The following is a 19306-nucleotide window of genomic DNA, read 5'->3' on the forward strand; positions in this document are numbered from 1 at the left end:
TTGCGGAGCACAGGCTCCGGACACACAGGCTCCGCGGCCATGGCTCGCGGGCCCAGCCGCTCCGCGGCATGTGGGATCTTCCGGGATAGGGGCACGAACCCGTGTCCCCTGCATCGGCAGGCGGACTCTCAACCACTGCGCCACCAGGGAAGCCCCAGATTATTATTTTAATGAAATGTGAATGAAGTGTTGTAGGATCATAGTTCAGGAACATCTGCAGCTGCCTGGCATCATAAGGGGAGGCTTTATAGAGGTGTGGTAGACATTTGTGCTTAGCTATGAAGTATCCCTTTGCTTAGCAGATAAAATAGGGAAAGAGAGGAACATGAGAGAAACATTCTAGGCCTGGCACTTTATGTGCTTTGGGATGGCTGGACAAGGTTTTGTGTGCAGTGCAAGGCTATGAAGAATTTTGATAGAGGGTAACTGAAAGATTCAGGTGGCAGTAAATTGGAAAAGGTAGAGACTCGAGGTGGGGAAACTGGTAAGGAGACTATTACACTGGGCAAAGTAAAAGATGAGGTAGGACCTCATGTGAAATAGTAGCCAAGGGGATAAAGAGCCTCGAAAATTGGAGACATTGCTTGAGATGTAGAATTGACAGGAGTTGGAGATCAGTTGGATATGGGAGACGGGAGGAAAAGGATCAGGTGGAATATAGAATGACTTCCGGATTTCTGCTACTTCAGTGGATACCATTGCCTGAGAATAGGGTATATTTAAGGAGAAAGGGGGTGGATTTGGAGAGGAAGCCTAATAGCCTCAGCTGTATTGTGTTGAAGGTGCATTTAGGATAATTGGGAGGGGAAGAGGATGACTTTGGCCGGGGGGGTAATCAATGTTGAGGGGATAATTTAAGCCATACCTACGTATGAATTCAGTTATGGGGATGTGGGAGAATGGGTGTAATGAAGAAGAGGAGCCATAAGGGGCTCTGAGAAACGGCCACAGAAGTAAAAAAACCATCAGGGAAAAACGGTTGTGGAAGTGGTTAGAAAGTGTTTTTTAGGGGTCATCATAGAGATTGATATTTTTCTTTCTTTTTCCCTTTATTTTTCCTCCAGAGGTAGGTCATTGGTCACCTCAGTAATTACAGTGAGGACATATAAGCCAGATTAGAGTGGTTTGAGGAGTATGTGGGGTGGATGAGAATTTGGCTGTAATTAGAAGGAGAGATAAAGATACAATATCAAGGTACCATTTATTGCTTGTTTTTTCTTGTCTGTTTTTAAAGATCTTAGAGTCTTGAGTTACTTATTTCCTGAGGGGAAATAGTGAATAGACAGCAAAAGGTTGAAGTCACAAGTAATGGAGTAGCCATAGAGGAGCCTAGCATAGAACATCTCAAACTATAATGGGGATTTTGTTGAAATGCAGATTCTGAATCAGAAGATCTGGGTTGGGGCCTGAGATACAGCATTTCTCATAAACTCCCGGATGAAGCTGATGCTGCTTTGGTTTGTGGGCCAAACTCTGAAGTAAGGATCTAAAGAATATGGGATTGAAAGTATTATTACAAGAGTTAGTCTTAGATAGAAAGAGGACCATCTCTGCTCTGAGATCAGGTGGAATATAAAGTGGATGGAGATATGGATTAAGTTTGCAGGCAGGGGGGCCTCCCTGGTGGCGCAAGTGGTTGAGAGTCCGCCTGCCGATGCAGGGGATACGGGTTCGTGCCCCGGTCTGGGAGGATCCCATATGCCGCGGAGCGGCTGGGCCCGTGAGCCATGGCCGCTGAGCCTGCGCGTCCGGAGCCTGTGCTCCGCAACGGGGGAGGCCACAACAGTGAGAGGCCCGCATACCGCAAAAAAAAAAAAAAAAAAAAAAAAAAAAGTTTGCAGGCAGGGTGGAGCAACTAAGCCCACGTGCCACAACTACTGAGCCTGTGCTCTAGAGCCCGCGAGCCACAACTACTGAGCCCACGTGCCACAACTATTGAAGCCCGCGTGCCTAGAGCCCATGCTCCGCAACAAGAGAAGCTACTGCAGTGAGAGACCCGCGCACCACAACGAAGAGTAGCCCCCGCTCACCGCAGCTAGAGAAAGCCTGCGCGCGTGCAGCAACAAAGACCCAACGCAGCCAAAAAAAAAAAAAAAAAAAAAAAGTTTGCAGGCAGGAAACATGCCCGATAACCTTTGTTTTTTTCTGTTAAAAAGTGATTTTAAGAAAAGACTGGGAATGTTGTGAGCTTGAAGAAGGTGTGAAGGTTTGGAATAGTTACTAAAAAGTGAAGGAAAGTGAGTGAATTTGAGACATGTAATAATCACTGAAAAGTGAGGATTAGTGTGGTTATGGTGTCTGTAGAAATAATTGGGGCAAGGAGAGATTTGATTTAAAGAGATCAGTTATTTTTAAGATGATAAGGTAACCTAGAGGAGAGGTAATGAGGTCTGAAATAGAACAGTGGCCTTGAGAATAGAAGAGGAAGATGTGAATAATGGCCCCCTCAGAGATGTCCATGTGAACCTGTGATATGTTACTTTACTTGGCAAAAGGGACCTTTGTAGATTAAAATAGGGATCTGGAGATGGAGAGATTATCCTGGATTGTAGGTCCTATGTAAACACAAGGTCTTTGTAAAAGGAAGCAGGAAAGTCAGGGTCAGAAAAGGCCATGTGATGATAGAAGCAGAGGCAGAGGGGAAATGTGATGATGGAAGGACCATGAACCAAAGTCAGTTGATGTGGGACCATGAACCAAGGAACGGACAGTCTTTAGAAGCTGGAAAGGGCAGGGAAACAGATTTTCCCAAGAGACTGTAGAAGGAACAAAGCCCTGGTGATGTGTTGATCTTAGCCCAGTGAGACTGATTTTGGACTTCTGACTTCCAGAACTATAAGATAATACATTTGTGTTGTTTAAGCCGCTAAATCTGTGGATAATTTTTTACAGCAGGAATAGGAAACATACAGGGAATTAATGGATGTAAGGGAATGTAGAGTTAGAATCAATAAAATGAGACAGTTGATGGCATGTGGTATGGGCAGCAGAAAACTGGGAAGATTTCTAAGCTGGGTAAATGGGTAGAGGAGAGGGGTGAAATTAAAAATACAGAATGGCAGGGAGCAGATTTTAGAGGAAGGTGTTCACTTTGCATGTAAGTCTGGATTAGATACAGATTAGTTTTGAAACAAGGGGTAAATTTAAGAGGCTGCCATAGTACTGTTAAACTTAATAGAGCTGTTATAATAGTAATGCATGGCAAATTTTACAGGAGTATTTAGAGTTCTGACTGAGAGAGTGACTGAAAGGGATGATTGAGAGAGACCGGTTTTTGAAAAATAATACCACGTTATATTTATTTAGTGCTTGTTTTCTCTTCGGGACTCATTCCCCCCCCACCCCCCAGTTTGTTGAGATATAATTGACAAATAAAATTGTAATATATTTCAGGTGTCCACAGTGATGACTTGATATATGTATACATTGTGAGAGGCTTCCCACAATCAAGTTAACACCTTCATCACCTCACATATTTACCTCTTTTTTTGGGGGGAGGCAAGAATACTTAAGTTCAACTCTCTTAGAAAATTAATTCTAATTATACAACACCGTGTTATCAGCTATAGTCACCATGTTATATACATTAGGTTCTTAGACCTTATTCATCTTTTTAAAAAATATTTATTTAGTTGGTTGCACTGGGTCTAAGTTGTGGCAGGCGGGCTCCTCAGTTGCAGCTCCAGGACTCCTTAGTTGCGGCTTGCCAGCTCCTTAGTTGCGGCACGTGGGCTACTTAGTTGTGGCATTCAAACTCTTAGTTGCAGCATGCATGTGGGGATCTAGTTCGCTGCCCTGGGATTGAAGCCAGGCCCCCTGCATTGGGAGCACGGAGTCTTACCCACTGTGCCACCAGCGAAGTCCTGACCTTATTCATCTTAAAACTGAAATTTGTACCTTTTTACCAACCTGTCCCCATTTCCCCCACCCTCTAGCCCCTGGCAATCACCCTTCTCTTCTCTCTTCCTTTGAGTTTGACTTTTTTTTTTTTTTAAGATTCCACATATAAGTGATACCATGCAGTATTTGTCTTTCCTGGCTTATTTCACGTAGCATAACACTCTCCAGGTTCATCTGTGTTGTCACAAATGGCAGGATTTCCTTCTTTTTTTAAGGCTGCATAATATTAAACACATGCCCACATTTTCTTTATCCATTCATCTGTTCATAAACACTTAGATTGTTTCCATATCTTGGCTCTTATGAATAGTACTGCAGTGAACATGGGGGTACAGGCATATCTTGTTTTATTGTGCTTCTCAGACACTGTGTTTTTTACAAACTGAAGGTTTGTGGCAACCCTGCATTGAACAAGTCTGTTGGTGCCATTTTCCCAACAGCATTAATTTTTAAAAGTAAGGTATGTACATTGTTTTTTTAGGCATAATGCTATTGCACACTTAATAGACTATAGTATGGTGTAAACATAGCTTTTTATGTGCTGGGAAACCAAAAAGTTTGTGTGACTTTATTGAAAATTTGCTTTATTGTGGTGGTATGCCGGTACAGATATTTCTTTGAGATAGTGATTTCATATCCTCTGGATATATGCCCAGAGGTGGATTGCCAGTAGTTCTATTTTTGACTTCCAGATTCGCTTCCACATGGTTTTCTATGGTGGCTGTGTCAATTTACATTCCTAACAACAGTGTACCAGGGTTCCCTTTTCTCTACATTCTCACCAGCATTTGTTATCTCTTGCCTTTTGATAATAAACATTCAAGCAGGTGGGTGGAGGTATCTCATTGTGGAATTGCATTTCCCTGATGATTAGTGATATTGAGCACCTTTTCAGGTACCTGTTAGCCATTTGGATGTGTTGCAAAGTCTCTTCAGGTCCTTTGCCCACTTTTTTTTTTAAACAAATGTTTTTTAAAATTAATTAATTAATTAATTTTTGGCTGTGCCGCATGGCATGTGGGGTCCTAGTTCCCTGATCAGGAATTGAACCTGCACTCCCTGCATTGGAAGTGCAGAGTCTCAACCACCGGACCACCAGGGAAGTCCCCTTTGCCCACTTTTTAATTGGTTTATTTGCTTTTTTTGCTCTCTGAGTTGTATGAGTTTCTTGTATATTTTGAGATTTATTTATTTATTTATTTTTGGCTGCGTTGGGTCTTAGTTGCGGCATGCGGGATCTTTGTTGCATCGCGTGGGCTTCTCACTAGTTGTGGCGTGTGGGTTTTCTCTTCTCTAGTTGTGGCACACAGGCTACAGGGCACGTGGGCTCTGTAGTTGTGGCGCGCGGGTTCCAGAGCGCGTGGGCTCGGTAGTTTGCGACACACAGGCTCTCTAGTTGAGGTGCGTGAGCTTAGTTGCCCCGCTTCATGTGGGATCCCAGCTTCCTGGCCAGGGATCAAACCCATATCCCCTGCATTGTGAGGCGGATTCTTTACCACTGGACCACCAGGGGAATCCCCCTTGTATATTTTGGATATAAACTCCTTATCAAAAATATTTTCTCCCATTCTATAGGTTGATTTTCTGTTTTGCTGGTGGTTTCCTTTGCTGTGCATAAGTTTTTTAGTTTGATGTAGTCCCACTTGTTTATTTTTGCTTTTGATAAACCTTTGCTAAGATCAGTATCAAAGAGTTTACCCCCTTCTTTTTCTTCTAGGAGTTTTATGGTTTCACATCTTATGTTCAAGTCTTTAATCCATTTTGAGTTGATTTTTGTATATGGTATAAAATAGGGGCCCAGTCTTATTCTTTTGCGTATAACTGTCCAGCTTTTCCAATGCCATTTATTGAAGAGATCATCCTTTCCTCATTGTATATTCTTGACTCCTTTGTAGAAAATTAATTGGCTATATGTGCATGGGTTTATTTATGGACTCTCCATTTTGTTCCATTGGTCCATGTCTCATACTGTTTTGATTACGGTAACTTTGTAATATAGTTTGAAATCAGAAAGTTGATGCCTCTAGCTCTGTTCTTTTTCAAGATTGCTCTTGCTGTTCAGGGTCTTTTGTGGTTCCATATGAATTTTAGGGTTTTTTCCTATTTTTGTGAAAAATGCCATTGGAATTTTGATAGGGATTCCATTGAATTTGTAGATTACTTTGGGTAGTATGGACATTTTAATAATTCTTCCAGTCCATGAGCATGGAATATCTTTCCGTATATTTCTTTTTCAATTTCTTTCACCTCTTTGGTTAAAGTTATTCCAAAGTACTTTATTCTTTTTGATACTGTTATAAATGGGATTGTTTTCTTACTTTGTCTTTCCAATAGTTTGTCATTAGTGTATAGAAACACAACTGATTTTTTATACTGATTTTGTATCCTGTAACTTTACTGAAATTGTTTATTCTAACAGGTGTTTGGTGGAGTCTTTAAAGGTTTTCTGTCTGTAAGTTCATGTCATCTGCAAACAAAGAACATTTTCCTTTTTACTTTCTGATTTTGATACCTTTTATTTCTTTTTCTTGCCTAATTGCTCTGGCTAGGACTTCCAATACTGTGTTGGATAAAAGTTGTAAGAGTGGGCATCATTATCTTATTCCTGATCTTAGAGAAGAGTTTTCAGTTTTTCACTGTTGAGTATAATATTAGCTGTGGGCTTGTCATATATAGTGTTTATTGTGTTGAGGTGTGTTCCTTCTGTGCCCAATCTGTTTAGTCTTTATTTTTATTTATTTTATTTTATTAAAATTTTTTTTATTGGAGTATAGTTGATTTACAATGTTGTGTTAGTTTCTGCTGTACAGCAAAATGAATCAGTTATACATACACATATATCTACTGTTTTTTAGATTCTTTTCCCATGTAGGTCATTACAGAGTATTGAATAGAGTTCCCTGTGCTATACAGTAGGTCCTTATTAGTTACCTGTTTTATATATATATTAGTGTGTATATGTCAATCCCAATCTCCCAATTTATCCCTCCCCCCCTTTCCCCTCTAGTAACCATATGTTTTGTTTTTATAGTGAGAGGATGTTGAATTTTATCAAACGCTTTTTCTGCATCTGTTGAGATACTCATATGATTTTTATCCTTCATTTTATTAATGTGGTATATCACATTTATTGATTTGTGTATGTTGAACCATCCTTGCATGGGAAGCACTTTCATACCTTTATGGGGGGCTTAGCAACAAGTTTTTGAATGGACATAGCTACTATTAGCATGTGAAATAAGCAGGGTAGAAAAATTAGGCTAAAAAATATTGTGAATAGTGACTACCATAGGAGACATCACATGTATTGAACGTTTCCACCATCCCAGAAAGTTCTATTGGATACTGCTGTTACATATTATTTTATATAATGAGGGATTGAATATTATTATAGTAAAAATTTTAAGAATCAGTGTTTGCTTATTAGGCACAATTGCAGAAGACCTGGGCTCTTGGAGAGATTGTGTGATTTAGTCGAGTGAACAGTACACCATGCTCTCTCTCTAGGGAACACTAACCGAATTAACAGTGAGCACTAACCAGTTGGGTTTTAGATACTGGCTTTTTATCCTGGTTCTGCCTTTTTTTTTTTTTAAATAAATTTATCTATTATTTATATTTGGCTGCATTGGGTTTTCATTGCTGCGCGCAGGCTTTCTCTAGTTGCGGCGAGCGGGGGCTACTCTTCGTTGCGCTGCGCAGGCTTCTCATTGCTGTGGCTTCTCTTGTTGTAGAGCACGGGCTCTAGGTGTGCCGGCTTCAGTAGTTGTGGCACGCAGGCTCGGTAGTTGTGGCACATGGGCTTAGTTGCTCTGTGGCATGTGGAATATTCCTGGACCAGGGCTCGAACCTGTGTCTCCTTCATTGGCAGGCGGATTCTTAACCACTGTGCCACCAGGGAAGCCCCCTGGTTCTGATTTGAGTTGTATGAATTTGGGAAAGCTTCTAAAAAGATTCTGTAACTTCTTTTTTTTTTTAATTTAAAAATTTATTTATTTATGGCTGTGTTGGGTCTTTGTTGCTGTGCACGGGCTTTCTCTAGTTGTGGCAAGTGGGAGCTACTCTTCATTGCGGTGTGCAGGCTTCTCATTGTGGTGGCTTCTCTTGTTGCGGAACACGGGCTCTAGGCATGTGGGCTTCAGTAGTTGTGGCATGCAGCTGCAGTAGTTGTGGCTCGCGGGCTCTAGAGTGCAGGCTCAGTAGTTGTGGTGCGTGGGCTTAGTTGCTCCGCAGCATGTGGGATCTTCCCGGGCCAGGGCTTGAACCTGTGTCCCCTGCATTGGCAGGCAGATTCTTAACCACTGCGCCACCAGGGAAGCCCCGTGATTCTGTAACATCTTAAAAACATTAAAAACAAACAAGAAACAGCTAATATATGGTCACTGTAAATTTTACAGCACAGAAATATTAGAAAAAACATTTTTAAAAAGAAGAGAAATCTTACCTATAAAACAAGGATGTGCTATCTCCTATCCATTTAAGTTCTTTTTATAAGACATGACATAATTCATTATGTAGTCTTAGAGATCCACTTCTCTCTTACTCTCATAACTTTGTATAGCTGAAGTGTTAGATCATTAGTAAAAATAACCTAAACTTGAGTTTTGTGTTTTTATTTAATTTTAGATCCCCAAAATATGTTTGTTATAAATAGTAAATATGTAATTGAAATTGATTAGCAAATATGTAATACCTGAGAGAATACAAGTTTACTAGGGCAGGAAATTTGAAAAGTTAAGGAACTTCTGAAGATAAATAGAAAAATTGGAGAAGAATGGAGTGTGTGTCTAGAAGAATTTCAGTTGGTTTAGGGATCAAATACCATAAAAATGTCATTTCTGAAATATGTATTTTATAGGTCAAAAATTTTTGTCTTTACTGATAACTTCCTTCTCTAGATTCTGTGCAGAAGAGAATAAGAATTTAATAGGCCAGAGGAGTTAATTGTGTTGGGATTTTATCTTTGTATCTGTTTTCTTAAGTAAAGTTTACTGATTATAAATTTCTTAGTTAAATATAATTTCTGTGTTTTATGAAGCTGATGACCAGAATCTTGCTAGTGTGGGAAAGTTAATTTAAGAAAAGTTCTGTGCTGTTACCTGTGATGAGACTACAGTCTCTTTGCTTTCTCATGCTGTTTACTTTTCTCCTTCTCATTATTATCTGATCAGGGGATAGAAACTTGACATAGCAGACTTATTTTGAGGTCCAAGATTCTGAAGGCAAAGGAAATTAAAAGTGTGGCCAAGTGTTTCATATTACGACACTTTTTGTTCCTATATTAAAGTTACCCAAGGTATTTTATAACCAACTTATTACTTTATATTTAGCTAAACATTTCCTCTCATTTCCATGAATAGTTGTAAGCTCATTGATGATTTTAATGATTGATGTATATGAATATTTAATGTTAAGCGTTAGATTAAAATGTTTACTAAACCAGTGTTCCTGTTAACCTAAAATAATGTTACATAAATACTTTATGTAAAGTATGGGGTTTGAAACACTAGCTCAGTGCTGAACACTAATTGGCCGTACGTACATTTTGAAATATTTCTGAAAGAATGAGGGAGAGGTTGAATTTGTATTTGAGTTTATCCTAAATCTAACCATCAATTTTTCTTCATACTAGAATTGTAAAATGTATTGGATAATATATATGTATATATTACATAATATATTAATGCCAAATATAAACAAAAATTTCTAGTTCTTCCTTTTCTCTTCCCACTTTAATTATGGGTTCTTAGGAATCTCTTTGCTTCATTTACCAAATCCCCATACAAAATTTCAATAAGAACTATCTCCATGGTAGTGTGTTAATGTGTTGAATGTGACTCTGCCTACTTTAGAATCAAAAGATCTGGGTTTAAGATCTGGCATACAGTTAGGTTCTAGAAGGTAACAGAATCCAACTCAGATGGTTTAAGAAACTTTAATGGAGGACTACAGAGATAGAGGTGGATTGAGAAAACTGGCAAGGGATGTTTTCGTTAGTTACAGAGGGAAGCTCGAAGGGGCAAGGAAAATATAGTGTTATTAGAGCCTGGTGAGAGCTGTGGAGAAAGCGGTGCCTGACAGGAGCCAAGGTGGTAGAGGGACAGAGCTTCTGCCACAAAATGTGACCAGTAGGAAGGAGGGAGCTGGAAAGCAATAATCCAGCTTTTCGCTGCCTTCTAATCTGCCCGTGATGGATAGCACTGGAACCCAGAAGATGCATCTGTTGAGGTCAGCCTCCTTTGGGCACAGGGTAGGGCAGAAGAGTACTGGAGGGATAGGGTAGTGGCAGTAAGATAATAACCAGTACAGCTACTGACGAGATTGGGATTTGACTTCAGGTAGTAGTTTAGATTCAAGTTTTATCTACCAACTGCAGATACTTTACTGGGGTTGATGTGAGCATTAAGTGAGCCATATCAAATATGTCAAAGTGCTCTAATAGTGCCGTGGTCTTATATGTTTTAAAAGTTTTGATAAGGTGTGGATTTGAAAAGCTCAGCTTCATTTCTCTTGGTGCTGTGCTGCATTTGTTTCATAGACACTTTGGTTGCCACCATACTTTTGAATATATGTTAATTTTTGTGTTTTCCAGTGATTTTTGAGAAGTGAAATGAACAGTCATCGTTAGAGAGTTCCCAAGATTTAGACTTTTTCTTACTGCCTAATGACAGGTCTCGTTTTTTTCACCCTTGGTGTAGACGGAACACTACTTACTCCTGAACTTATGCATGGGGGGCTTTTGAGTTGTAGAAGTTGTCTCCCTGGTAGAAGTTTGGTCAGACTTCACCCTGCTGCTTGTGTCATCGGTGGTGTCCTTGTTGACTGCTTCTGTGTTCTTGAGACAGCAGTAGTGGTGCCTCGTCAGAGTGTCTCCTCCTCATTCTTACGGTACTTCCGTTCATAGAGATCTGCTTTCATCCAGCCTCATCTTTGAGCATTTGAAGGCCAGACTGAGATCAAGCATTGAGTCTATTGTCAGGAAAAGTACAACCAGCAGTTAATATTCTACTGAAAAGCACTTTCTGCGTTTTAAAAATTCTCTCACAAAAACTATATTACGATTTTGAAATGAAGTCATTTCTATTTCATTTCACAGGCTCAAGTTAGGAGTTTTTGTACACTTCAAACTGAACTTTTCTGAGTTACTGACTAAACCTTAATTATCTTCCACCAGACGGTCTGCCAAATCCCGAAGCAGAAGCCCATATTCATCTAGGCATTCAAGATCTCGTAGCAGGCACAGATTGTCTAGATCCAGAAGTCGTCATTCTAGCATTTCTCCTAGCACACTAACTCTGAAGAGTAGCCTGGCAGCTGAATTGAACAAGAATAAAAAAGCACGAGCTGCAGAGGCAGCACGAGCTGCAGAGGCAGCGAAAGCTGCAGAAGCAGCTAAGGCTGCTGAGGCTGCTGCCAAAGCTGCCAAAGCTTCAAACACTTCTACACCTACCAAGGGGAACACAGAAACTGGTGCCAGTGCATCACAAACCAACCACGTGAAGGATGTGAAGAAACTTAAAATTGAGCATGCACCTTCTCCCTCAAGTGGTGGAACTTTAAAAAATGACAAGGCAAAAACAAAGCCACCTCTTCAGGTAACAAAGGTGGATAATAATTTGATTGTAGATAAAGCCACCAAGAAAGCAGTTGTAGTTGGAAAGGAGGGTAAATCTGCTGTTACAAAGGAGGAGCCAGTATCTCTTAAAGAGAAAACCAAACCACTTACACCAAGCATAGGAGCCAAGGAGAAGGAGCAACAACATGTGGCTTTAGTGACCTCTACCTTACCACCCTTACCTTTGCCTCCCATGCTGCCTGAAGATAAAGATACTGATAGGTAAGTGCAAACAATTTTGTCAGTGACTGTTTAAAGAAAAAAAATCTAAGTTTGAAATGAGAAATTATTTGACCCCCACCAAAAAAATTTTATAATGACTGTTAGTAAGTGAATTAATTTTCTTTATTGTGTACAACTTAAAATGAAGCACATGGCTTGTAGTATGAAAAAATTATAGCTTATGCTAAGAATTCCAGGTAAAAATTGCCATTGTCATGGGATACAATGTATGTTTCAGCTTGAATTTGAGAATTAGAAATGTTGGTATTTTCTTTGTCTGAGTATTCCTTGGTGATACTACCGGAGACAGGACATTTTATGAGAAAGTCTGTCCTGGTTGATAATGGCATGTCTCTTGGTTATTCTAAGTGTTTTCATTGGCCTTATAAATTTATTACTTTAGGTGGCTTTATGAATACATCACTTTTTAGTGTTTTATTGACTTAATTTTTTGCAATTAGAGATTAATTACATATTACGGAAATGTGTTTATGCTTTTATGCTTTCCTTTAAATTGTTTACACATTTCTGCTGTGAATGTTGGGGGTGTGGCTTGTACTTTATTTTGAAACATTTTTAAGAGGATGAAGGTAAGAGTAAATGTAAATGCAGTTCTAAGAATGTTTCTCAAATGTATGCTAGGATAGAAGCTTTATGCTGTTGTGTGATATTTGCCAGTTGACTAAACCTTTTTCTTTCTTATTTTTATGAAGAAATTATAGCTGTTCCCCTCCCCTTCCCCTTTTTGTTAAAAAGCAACTATATGGTCAGTTTTCCTAGCTGACATCTGAGAATTTGAAAACAAGTGGATAGAAGTTCCATGTGGGCAGGTCTTTCAAGTGCTCACTTTGGCTAGCATTATGACCATTTTATAATTTAAAACAAACAGAAAATAAAGTATTGAATATAATTTCTGTGTTTCATGCCCTCTGAGGCATCTTTTTTCTACAATCAAAAATGTTGCTGAGGGACCCCATCCAATTTGATCAGGTGTTATCCAGTTATACTATTCTAATTGTGATATTTGCAGGTTTGACTGTTCTCTGGGAACACCAAAGGGTCATAACAGTAGTGATTTGTAATTTTGATGAGTCCTTCAATGGGCTGTCCAGGACAGAGAGGCATGAATGCAGAATTGAGTCACTTCATTAGTGAGAATAAGCCAGTTGCTGAGAATCTAGTGATTCTGGACCAGTGAGACTGGTTGTTCTCTACTTTATTTTTCATATGTGCTTCAGGGGTAAATTTTTAGTGGTGATGTTTTTAAGAACTCAGGATGTGCCCAGGTGACTGCTTATTAAGGAGGATATTCTTTGTGCGTCTGTTTTTAACAAGATGGTGGCACATTTCATAATTGGCCATTAAAAAAATTTTTTTGACCCACCTTCTTTTCTGTCTTTTCTCTTTTATTGTGTCTTTGCTCTTTTTGCTTTGAAAGTGTTTGTGCGTTTCAAGCATATTGAAGATTTTTAAGACTCCTGAGTACTACTACTGACATGTGTGGCCAAAGATTGATTCAACATCACTTATAGCCACTCTTCTTTTTTTAAATAATTTTATTATATATATATTTTAACATCTTTATTGGAGTATAATTGCTTTACAGTGGTGTGTCAGTTTCTGCTTTATAACAAAGTGAATCAGCTATACGTATACATATATCCCCATATCCCCTCTCTCTTGCGTCGCCCTCCCACCCTCCCTATCCCACCCTTCTAGGTGGTCACAAAGCACCGAGCTGATCTCCCTGCGCTGTGCAGCTGCTTCCCACTAGCCAACTATTTTACATTTGGTAGTGTATATATGTCCATGCCACTCTCACTTTTTCCCAGCTTACCCTTCCCCCTCCCCGTGTCCTCAAGTCCATTCTCTACATCTGCATCTCTATTCCTGTCCTGCCCCTAGGTTCATCAGAACCATTTTTTTTTCTTTAGATTCCATATATATGTGTTGGCATACAGTATTTGTTTTTCTCTTTCTGACTTACTTCACTCTGTATGACAGACTCTCAGTCTATCCACCTTACTACAAATAACTCAATTTCGTTTCTTTTTATGGCTGAGTAATATTCCACTGCATATATGTGCCACATCTTCTTTATCCGTTCCTCTGTCAATGGACACTTAGGTTGCTTCCATGTCCTGTCTTGTAAATAGAGCTGCAATGAACATTGAGCCACTCTTCTTTTTGATGCTCCAAATTTGATTGTCTGAAATTTGGCCAGTGGGAACTCCTTTATGCTACCTCCTTTGTCCTTTTGATATGACTCATTTTATTTTTGAGCGCTTCCTTGCTTCCTAGCCAAACAATATCTTTTAGGCTTACTTTGAACTTTGCTTCTCTCCCAGCCCTGGAATCCATTACTCTCCGAAAATCATAAGATAGACTGTTAACTATATGTTTACATTTAATAAATCATTTTTTAAAAAAATTAGGATCATACCATGCATAATATTCCTTCACTTCTTTTTTTTTTTTTAATTTAATGTGTTGGAGATCTTTCCAGGTTGGTAGAGATAGGTTCAATATTCCTATACATGGAATTGGATGCATCACTCTCTTATTAACTATTCTGTTGGTTAATGGATACTTAGATTTATAATTGTTTGCTATTAAATTCTCCGTATACATTAATATTTTATGTACATGTGAGCAATTTTTATAGGATAGTTGTGAGGTCAAAATACCCACATTTAAAAATTTGATGGAAACTGCCAAATTGTATCTTAGTAAGATTGTGTACCAATTTATGCACCCAAGTATATGAAATTGCTTCAACTAACACTAAATATTGCCAATTTTGAAATGTTGAAAGTCTTCAAAATATGTGATTAATTTTGCATTTTTCTGGTTTTTGAGATATAGCATCTTTCTAAACACTTGTTAGCTTTTTTTTTCAGTGAATTGCTTGTTCATGTTTTATACTGACTTTTCCTTAAGATTATTATCCTTTTTCTAATTGATTTATAGGTACTGCTTATGTTAGGGATCTTGACCTGTGCCTCTCACAGCCTGTTGCTTGTCTTTGAGACTTATTTTTGTTTTTGGCTACATGGGTGTTTGCCGTTTTGAATGTAGTTGGATCTATAATTTTTCCTTTAAAACTTAGAGGTTTAAAACATTTTTAAAAGTTAACTCACATCTCACAGAAATTTGTTTTTGGTTATTATATGTAGAAGAAAGACATGGTCTGATTATGTGCTCTCCCGCATCACCCCATGGACTAATAGATCAGTTGTTGCTAATGTCATTTATTGAATAATCTATCTCACTAATTTGTGGTGCCATATATAAAAATTCTTATAGATATCTGTGTGTTTCTGGACTCTATTTTCTATTAACATGTTTTATTATTTCTTTGCCAGTACCTTTTTGTTTTAACTTCTTTAGGTGCATAGTATGTTGGCTCTCAAAGTCAGATTTCTATTATAGGAGTAGGCAGGTAATGTAAAAGTAAAGGGATGGAGTAAATTACTGGTTAGTGAATAACCAGGCCATTCAGCCTCAACTTCAGCACTGCTATAAATGAACTTGGGCCCAGTGTTGGCATTTTTTGCCTTTATTCTTAGACAGATTTTATGATCATTTGGCTTGTCTTGCTTGATTTTTGTTTGGGACTTGGTTAAATGCAATGATTAATTTGGAGACTGACAGATTTACAGGATTACAGTTTCCCATATGAAAACATCATTTCTTTTCATTCATTCTGGTCTAGTTTTATGTTCATCAGCCATATGTTTTAATTTTCTTCTCTTGGTCTTATACATTTCTGGTTAAGGCATTTTGTTGTTTTTTGTTTTTGTAGTATATGGAGACTTTAAAAAACTCATCACATACCCTATTTGGTTATTGCAGGTATTCAGTGAAAATATAATGTTTTTAATTATGTAGTGTTATTTTTGGAAACTAATATTTAATTTCTCTTAAGTCTGGGAGCCTTGCTGACTTTGGTAGTTCATATAATGATATATTTGAATATAGGCAGTCTTTTAAATGTTAAATTATAAGTAAAATTAAGACTTCTAGTCTCCCCCCCCCATTGATTTGAATTTTTGGACAAATGCAAATTTTGGACTGAGTTCTAATTACAAGTTAGAGACTACAGTTCTCTAAATAAATTATTTTAAATAGAATTATTTTCAGACAGAGTTCAAGTGGTACCTTTTCTAGAAAGAAGCTTTTACTGTCTTTCAGTCCTGAGTTAGCTACCCTTTAGTACCATAGTACTCTGGAAATTAGTCTGTACAGTACTTTATCCTGCTGCTTTCTGATGTCCTCCAAAAGACTGTAACCTCCTTTCTGAGAGGAACTGTATGTATCTTAATGTATTTGTGAATTGTTTTTGTTGTTAAACTATAGTGCCTATGTAATACGTAGCACATAGACGTGTATAATGAATATTTGTTGAATGGAGGGACATGAAAACTGAAAAGTGGGCTATATGACACCATTACTATAGAAATAAAACTGCAATCCAATTTCCCTTTGAGCTTGTTTTCCCTATTAAAGATTACTTTCTAGTAACACGGGGTTGTGAAGAAAAGTCACAATTTTATTGATAAATAGTTTTTATCAGATGGTATTAAAAGACTGTGTATTGTACAATAATATTAAAGTCCAACATGAGTAGGAGAAGTTATAATTAAAATGAAATGATTTATATTGTTAACATCATTAGTAGCTTCTGACCACAGCAGTGTAGTTTCACTAGTTTTTAATTCTGGGACTCATAACTGCTATGAAAGTATGTGAAGTCCAAATTTTATTATCATTATAATATTCTCTTTCAACATGTTATATTGTTAAACAGATTTTGTAGTGTCTGGGAGGTTTAAAATAATCAATTACCAGGTTAAGATATAGTTTAAAAAATCAGAGCTCTTAATACATTCAAAAAAGTATAAAACTAACTGAGCTTAATTTTCACCTGTAATTCTGATAAGCTAGAGCCTTAAAAAAAATTTTAAAGAATCATTGTCCAATTCAGGAAAAATTAATTCTGAAAAGGGATGAAGCTAAATTTGTTCTTTGTAGTTATTTAAATGGAGCAGATAAATAATAGCATGTGGTTTATTCATTTCTTACAACAAAATAGCTTTTTGTCTCTCTACCAGACTCAAACCAAATGCTATTATAAAACTAATGAATTTTCCCATAAAGCATGACTAGTTGACTTTCAGTTTTAATTTACAGTTTTATAGTAATTCTACATCTTTTTAAAAAATAGACTATATTTTAGAACAGTTTTAGATTTACAAAAAAGTTATAATGATATTACAGAGGGTTCCCATATACCCTCCATTCAGTTTCTTCATTATTAACATCTAGCATTATTAGTATGATACACTTGTTACAATTTATGAACCAATATTCATACATTATTAGTAACTAAAGTCCATACTTTGTTCAGATTTCCTTAGTGTTTATCTAATTCTGTATCATTTTTGCCCCCAAATTTTATATTTTTGCAGTTGAATATAGTATATTATTTTAGCTGGAAAGTAAAGAAACTCAGTTTAGTCTTTTGCCATTGTGTGCTATATAAATGCATTTTTATTTCTCAATGAAATAAATTTTTGTGTTTTATTTGTCTGACTCCTTTCTTTTTAGCTTACGAGGAAATATTTCAGTAAAAGCAGTTAAAAAAGAAGTAGAAAAGAAACTACGATGTTTACTTGCTGATTTACCACTGCCCCCTGAGCTACCAGGAGGAGATGATCTCTCAAAGAGTCCAGAGGAAAAGAAAACAGCAACACAGTTACATAGTAAAAGGAGGCCTAAGTATGTGCTTACTTTCTACCTGCTCTTAAATTGGCCAGAGATGATTCCGGATCATCATAAAATCATAAAATCCAAAATTAAGATTCAAAATAATAAAAAGTGTATTTATTCTTTCAACTTAAGTATATGAATAACTTTTATTGGAGCTTTGAAAAATTTTTTTTCATAATTGCCTGAGTACTTATTCAAAATGACTAATAAAACCAAATTAAATTTCTCTCTCAGTTTGTAATGTATTAATTTCTTGAGATATATGTTGAAGAAAATTTCTATAATTAAGGTATTTAAAAAACAAATATTGAAATTGGGCAAGGTGGAAATCAGCATTCAGTGAGCCCAGACAAAATTAGTAATGGGCAAGCTGCTATGTTTTCCTTTGCTTTTAGCTCCATTTGCTCCCATAACTAAATGCATTCTTGATTTTGCAAGAGGTGGAGTGGAAGAAGGTTTGAAATCTGTATCCTAAATTAGCTTCAAGTAAGTGCCTAGAGATAACTGTTTCCCTTGAAACCTGTTCATCAGTTAAGGACAGAGGGAGAATGATGATTCCTTTTTTTACTTCTACTTAACCAAGGGAAAGTGTAAGTAAGACTTTGAGTTAGATCTGGTTTTAGAATTGCTGTTTCAGGTAGTGTCTAGTATAAGAATATGAGGTGATTTTCTAGTGTGGAGTAGAAAGCTAGAAAACTTGTAAAATAGTCTCTCCTTGAGTATTGTAGCTTTATTCCTTTACTTAAATTCTCTTACCTGCCAGAATATTAAGATACTACAGAATTACATATCTTTTTGAAGAATATCAAATATTTGTTATATATAATACATACTTAAAGTATAGATTCCTAAGGGTTGATAATATTTTTATACTCTCCTAGACTGAAAATCTTTCTGGTGCTTCCATTTTTAAAATAATTTTATCTAGCCATAAGTCTAAATTTGTCAATATGCTTTATAGTTAGATTTTTGGTAATGTTCATTATTAAACTTCTGGTTTTTGAAAGCAGATAAATATATACACATTGTCAATGAATGAAAAAATACTCTGGAGGTTATTTAGAGAACTTTGAATCTTTGAACCAGTGTTGGTTTTGTCCCCTCGCTGAAAAATTATATGGTATTTCTGAAAGTCCTTCATACAAACTTTATTACTTCTCTTTCCCACTGTAAGTGTTAGTCTACAGAAGGAGAGTCAGTATGGAGAAATACCTTGACTTTCATGATAATTTATAATACCACCTCACAGTGTTGCCTGTCTTGGATGATCACAGATATGCAAGGGTGAGGGGAAATAAATGATTTAAGATTGGGTATGGAGGGTGGATATTGAGTATTAAACAGTTTATTCACTTTGCTTGATTGTATATAAAAACTTCAGAACTATATTTGATAGAATATGTGGGCCTCGCTATGGTGAAATCAAAGAAAAAGACATTGACTGGGGAAAACGCTGCGTGGATAAATTTGATATCATCGGAATTATTGGAGAAGGTACCTATGGACAAGTTTACAAGGCCAGGGATAAAGACACTGGTAAGAATGCCAAATGCTTTGGATCTTTGGGCCTATGGAATGTGTTTAATTCAGGTTTCTCTTCTAATGTATAACTTGAGGAATTTTCAGAAAAAAAAGTTAAATTTGAATTTATCATGCTATTGTTTCATCTTGTTTTTTGTTTCATTTTATATATGCACTTATGTAAGATATGGGTACATGTAATGGGGTGTATATACATATATGTTTTTTTGTTTTGTTTTTTTTTTGGGTGCATTGGGATCTTCGTTGCGGCACGTG

At 37.1% G+C, this 19306-nt stretch overlaps 1 protein-coding gene across 2 annotated transcripts in view; it reads left to right on the forward strand.

Annotated features, from left to right (window-relative positions):
- CDK13 (cyclin dependent kinase 13) overlaps window positions 1-19306 on the forward strand; it is a 112282-nt gene that overhangs the window by 19801 nt on the left and 73175 nt on the right. For both annotated transcript variants that reach the window (XM_060107473.1, XM_060107474.1), the window contains exons 2-4: window positions 11075-11737; window positions 17348-17518; window positions 18906-19045. In XM_060107473.1, coding sequence (XP_059963456.1) covers window positions 11075-11737; window positions 17348-17518; window positions 18906-19045 — 974 coding nt within the window. The remainder of the gene's footprint in view (window positions 1-11074; window positions 11738-17347; window positions 17519-18905; window positions 19046-19306) is intronic.

Source organism: Mesoplodon densirostris, chromosome 9 (genome assembly GCF_025265405.1).
Source record: "Mesoplodon densirostris isolate mMesDen1 chromosome 9, mMesDen1 primary haplotype, whole genome shotgun sequence".
Taxonomy (NCBI): Eukaryota; Metazoa; Chordata; class Mammalia; order Artiodactyla; family Ziphiidae; genus Mesoplodon; species Mesoplodon densirostris.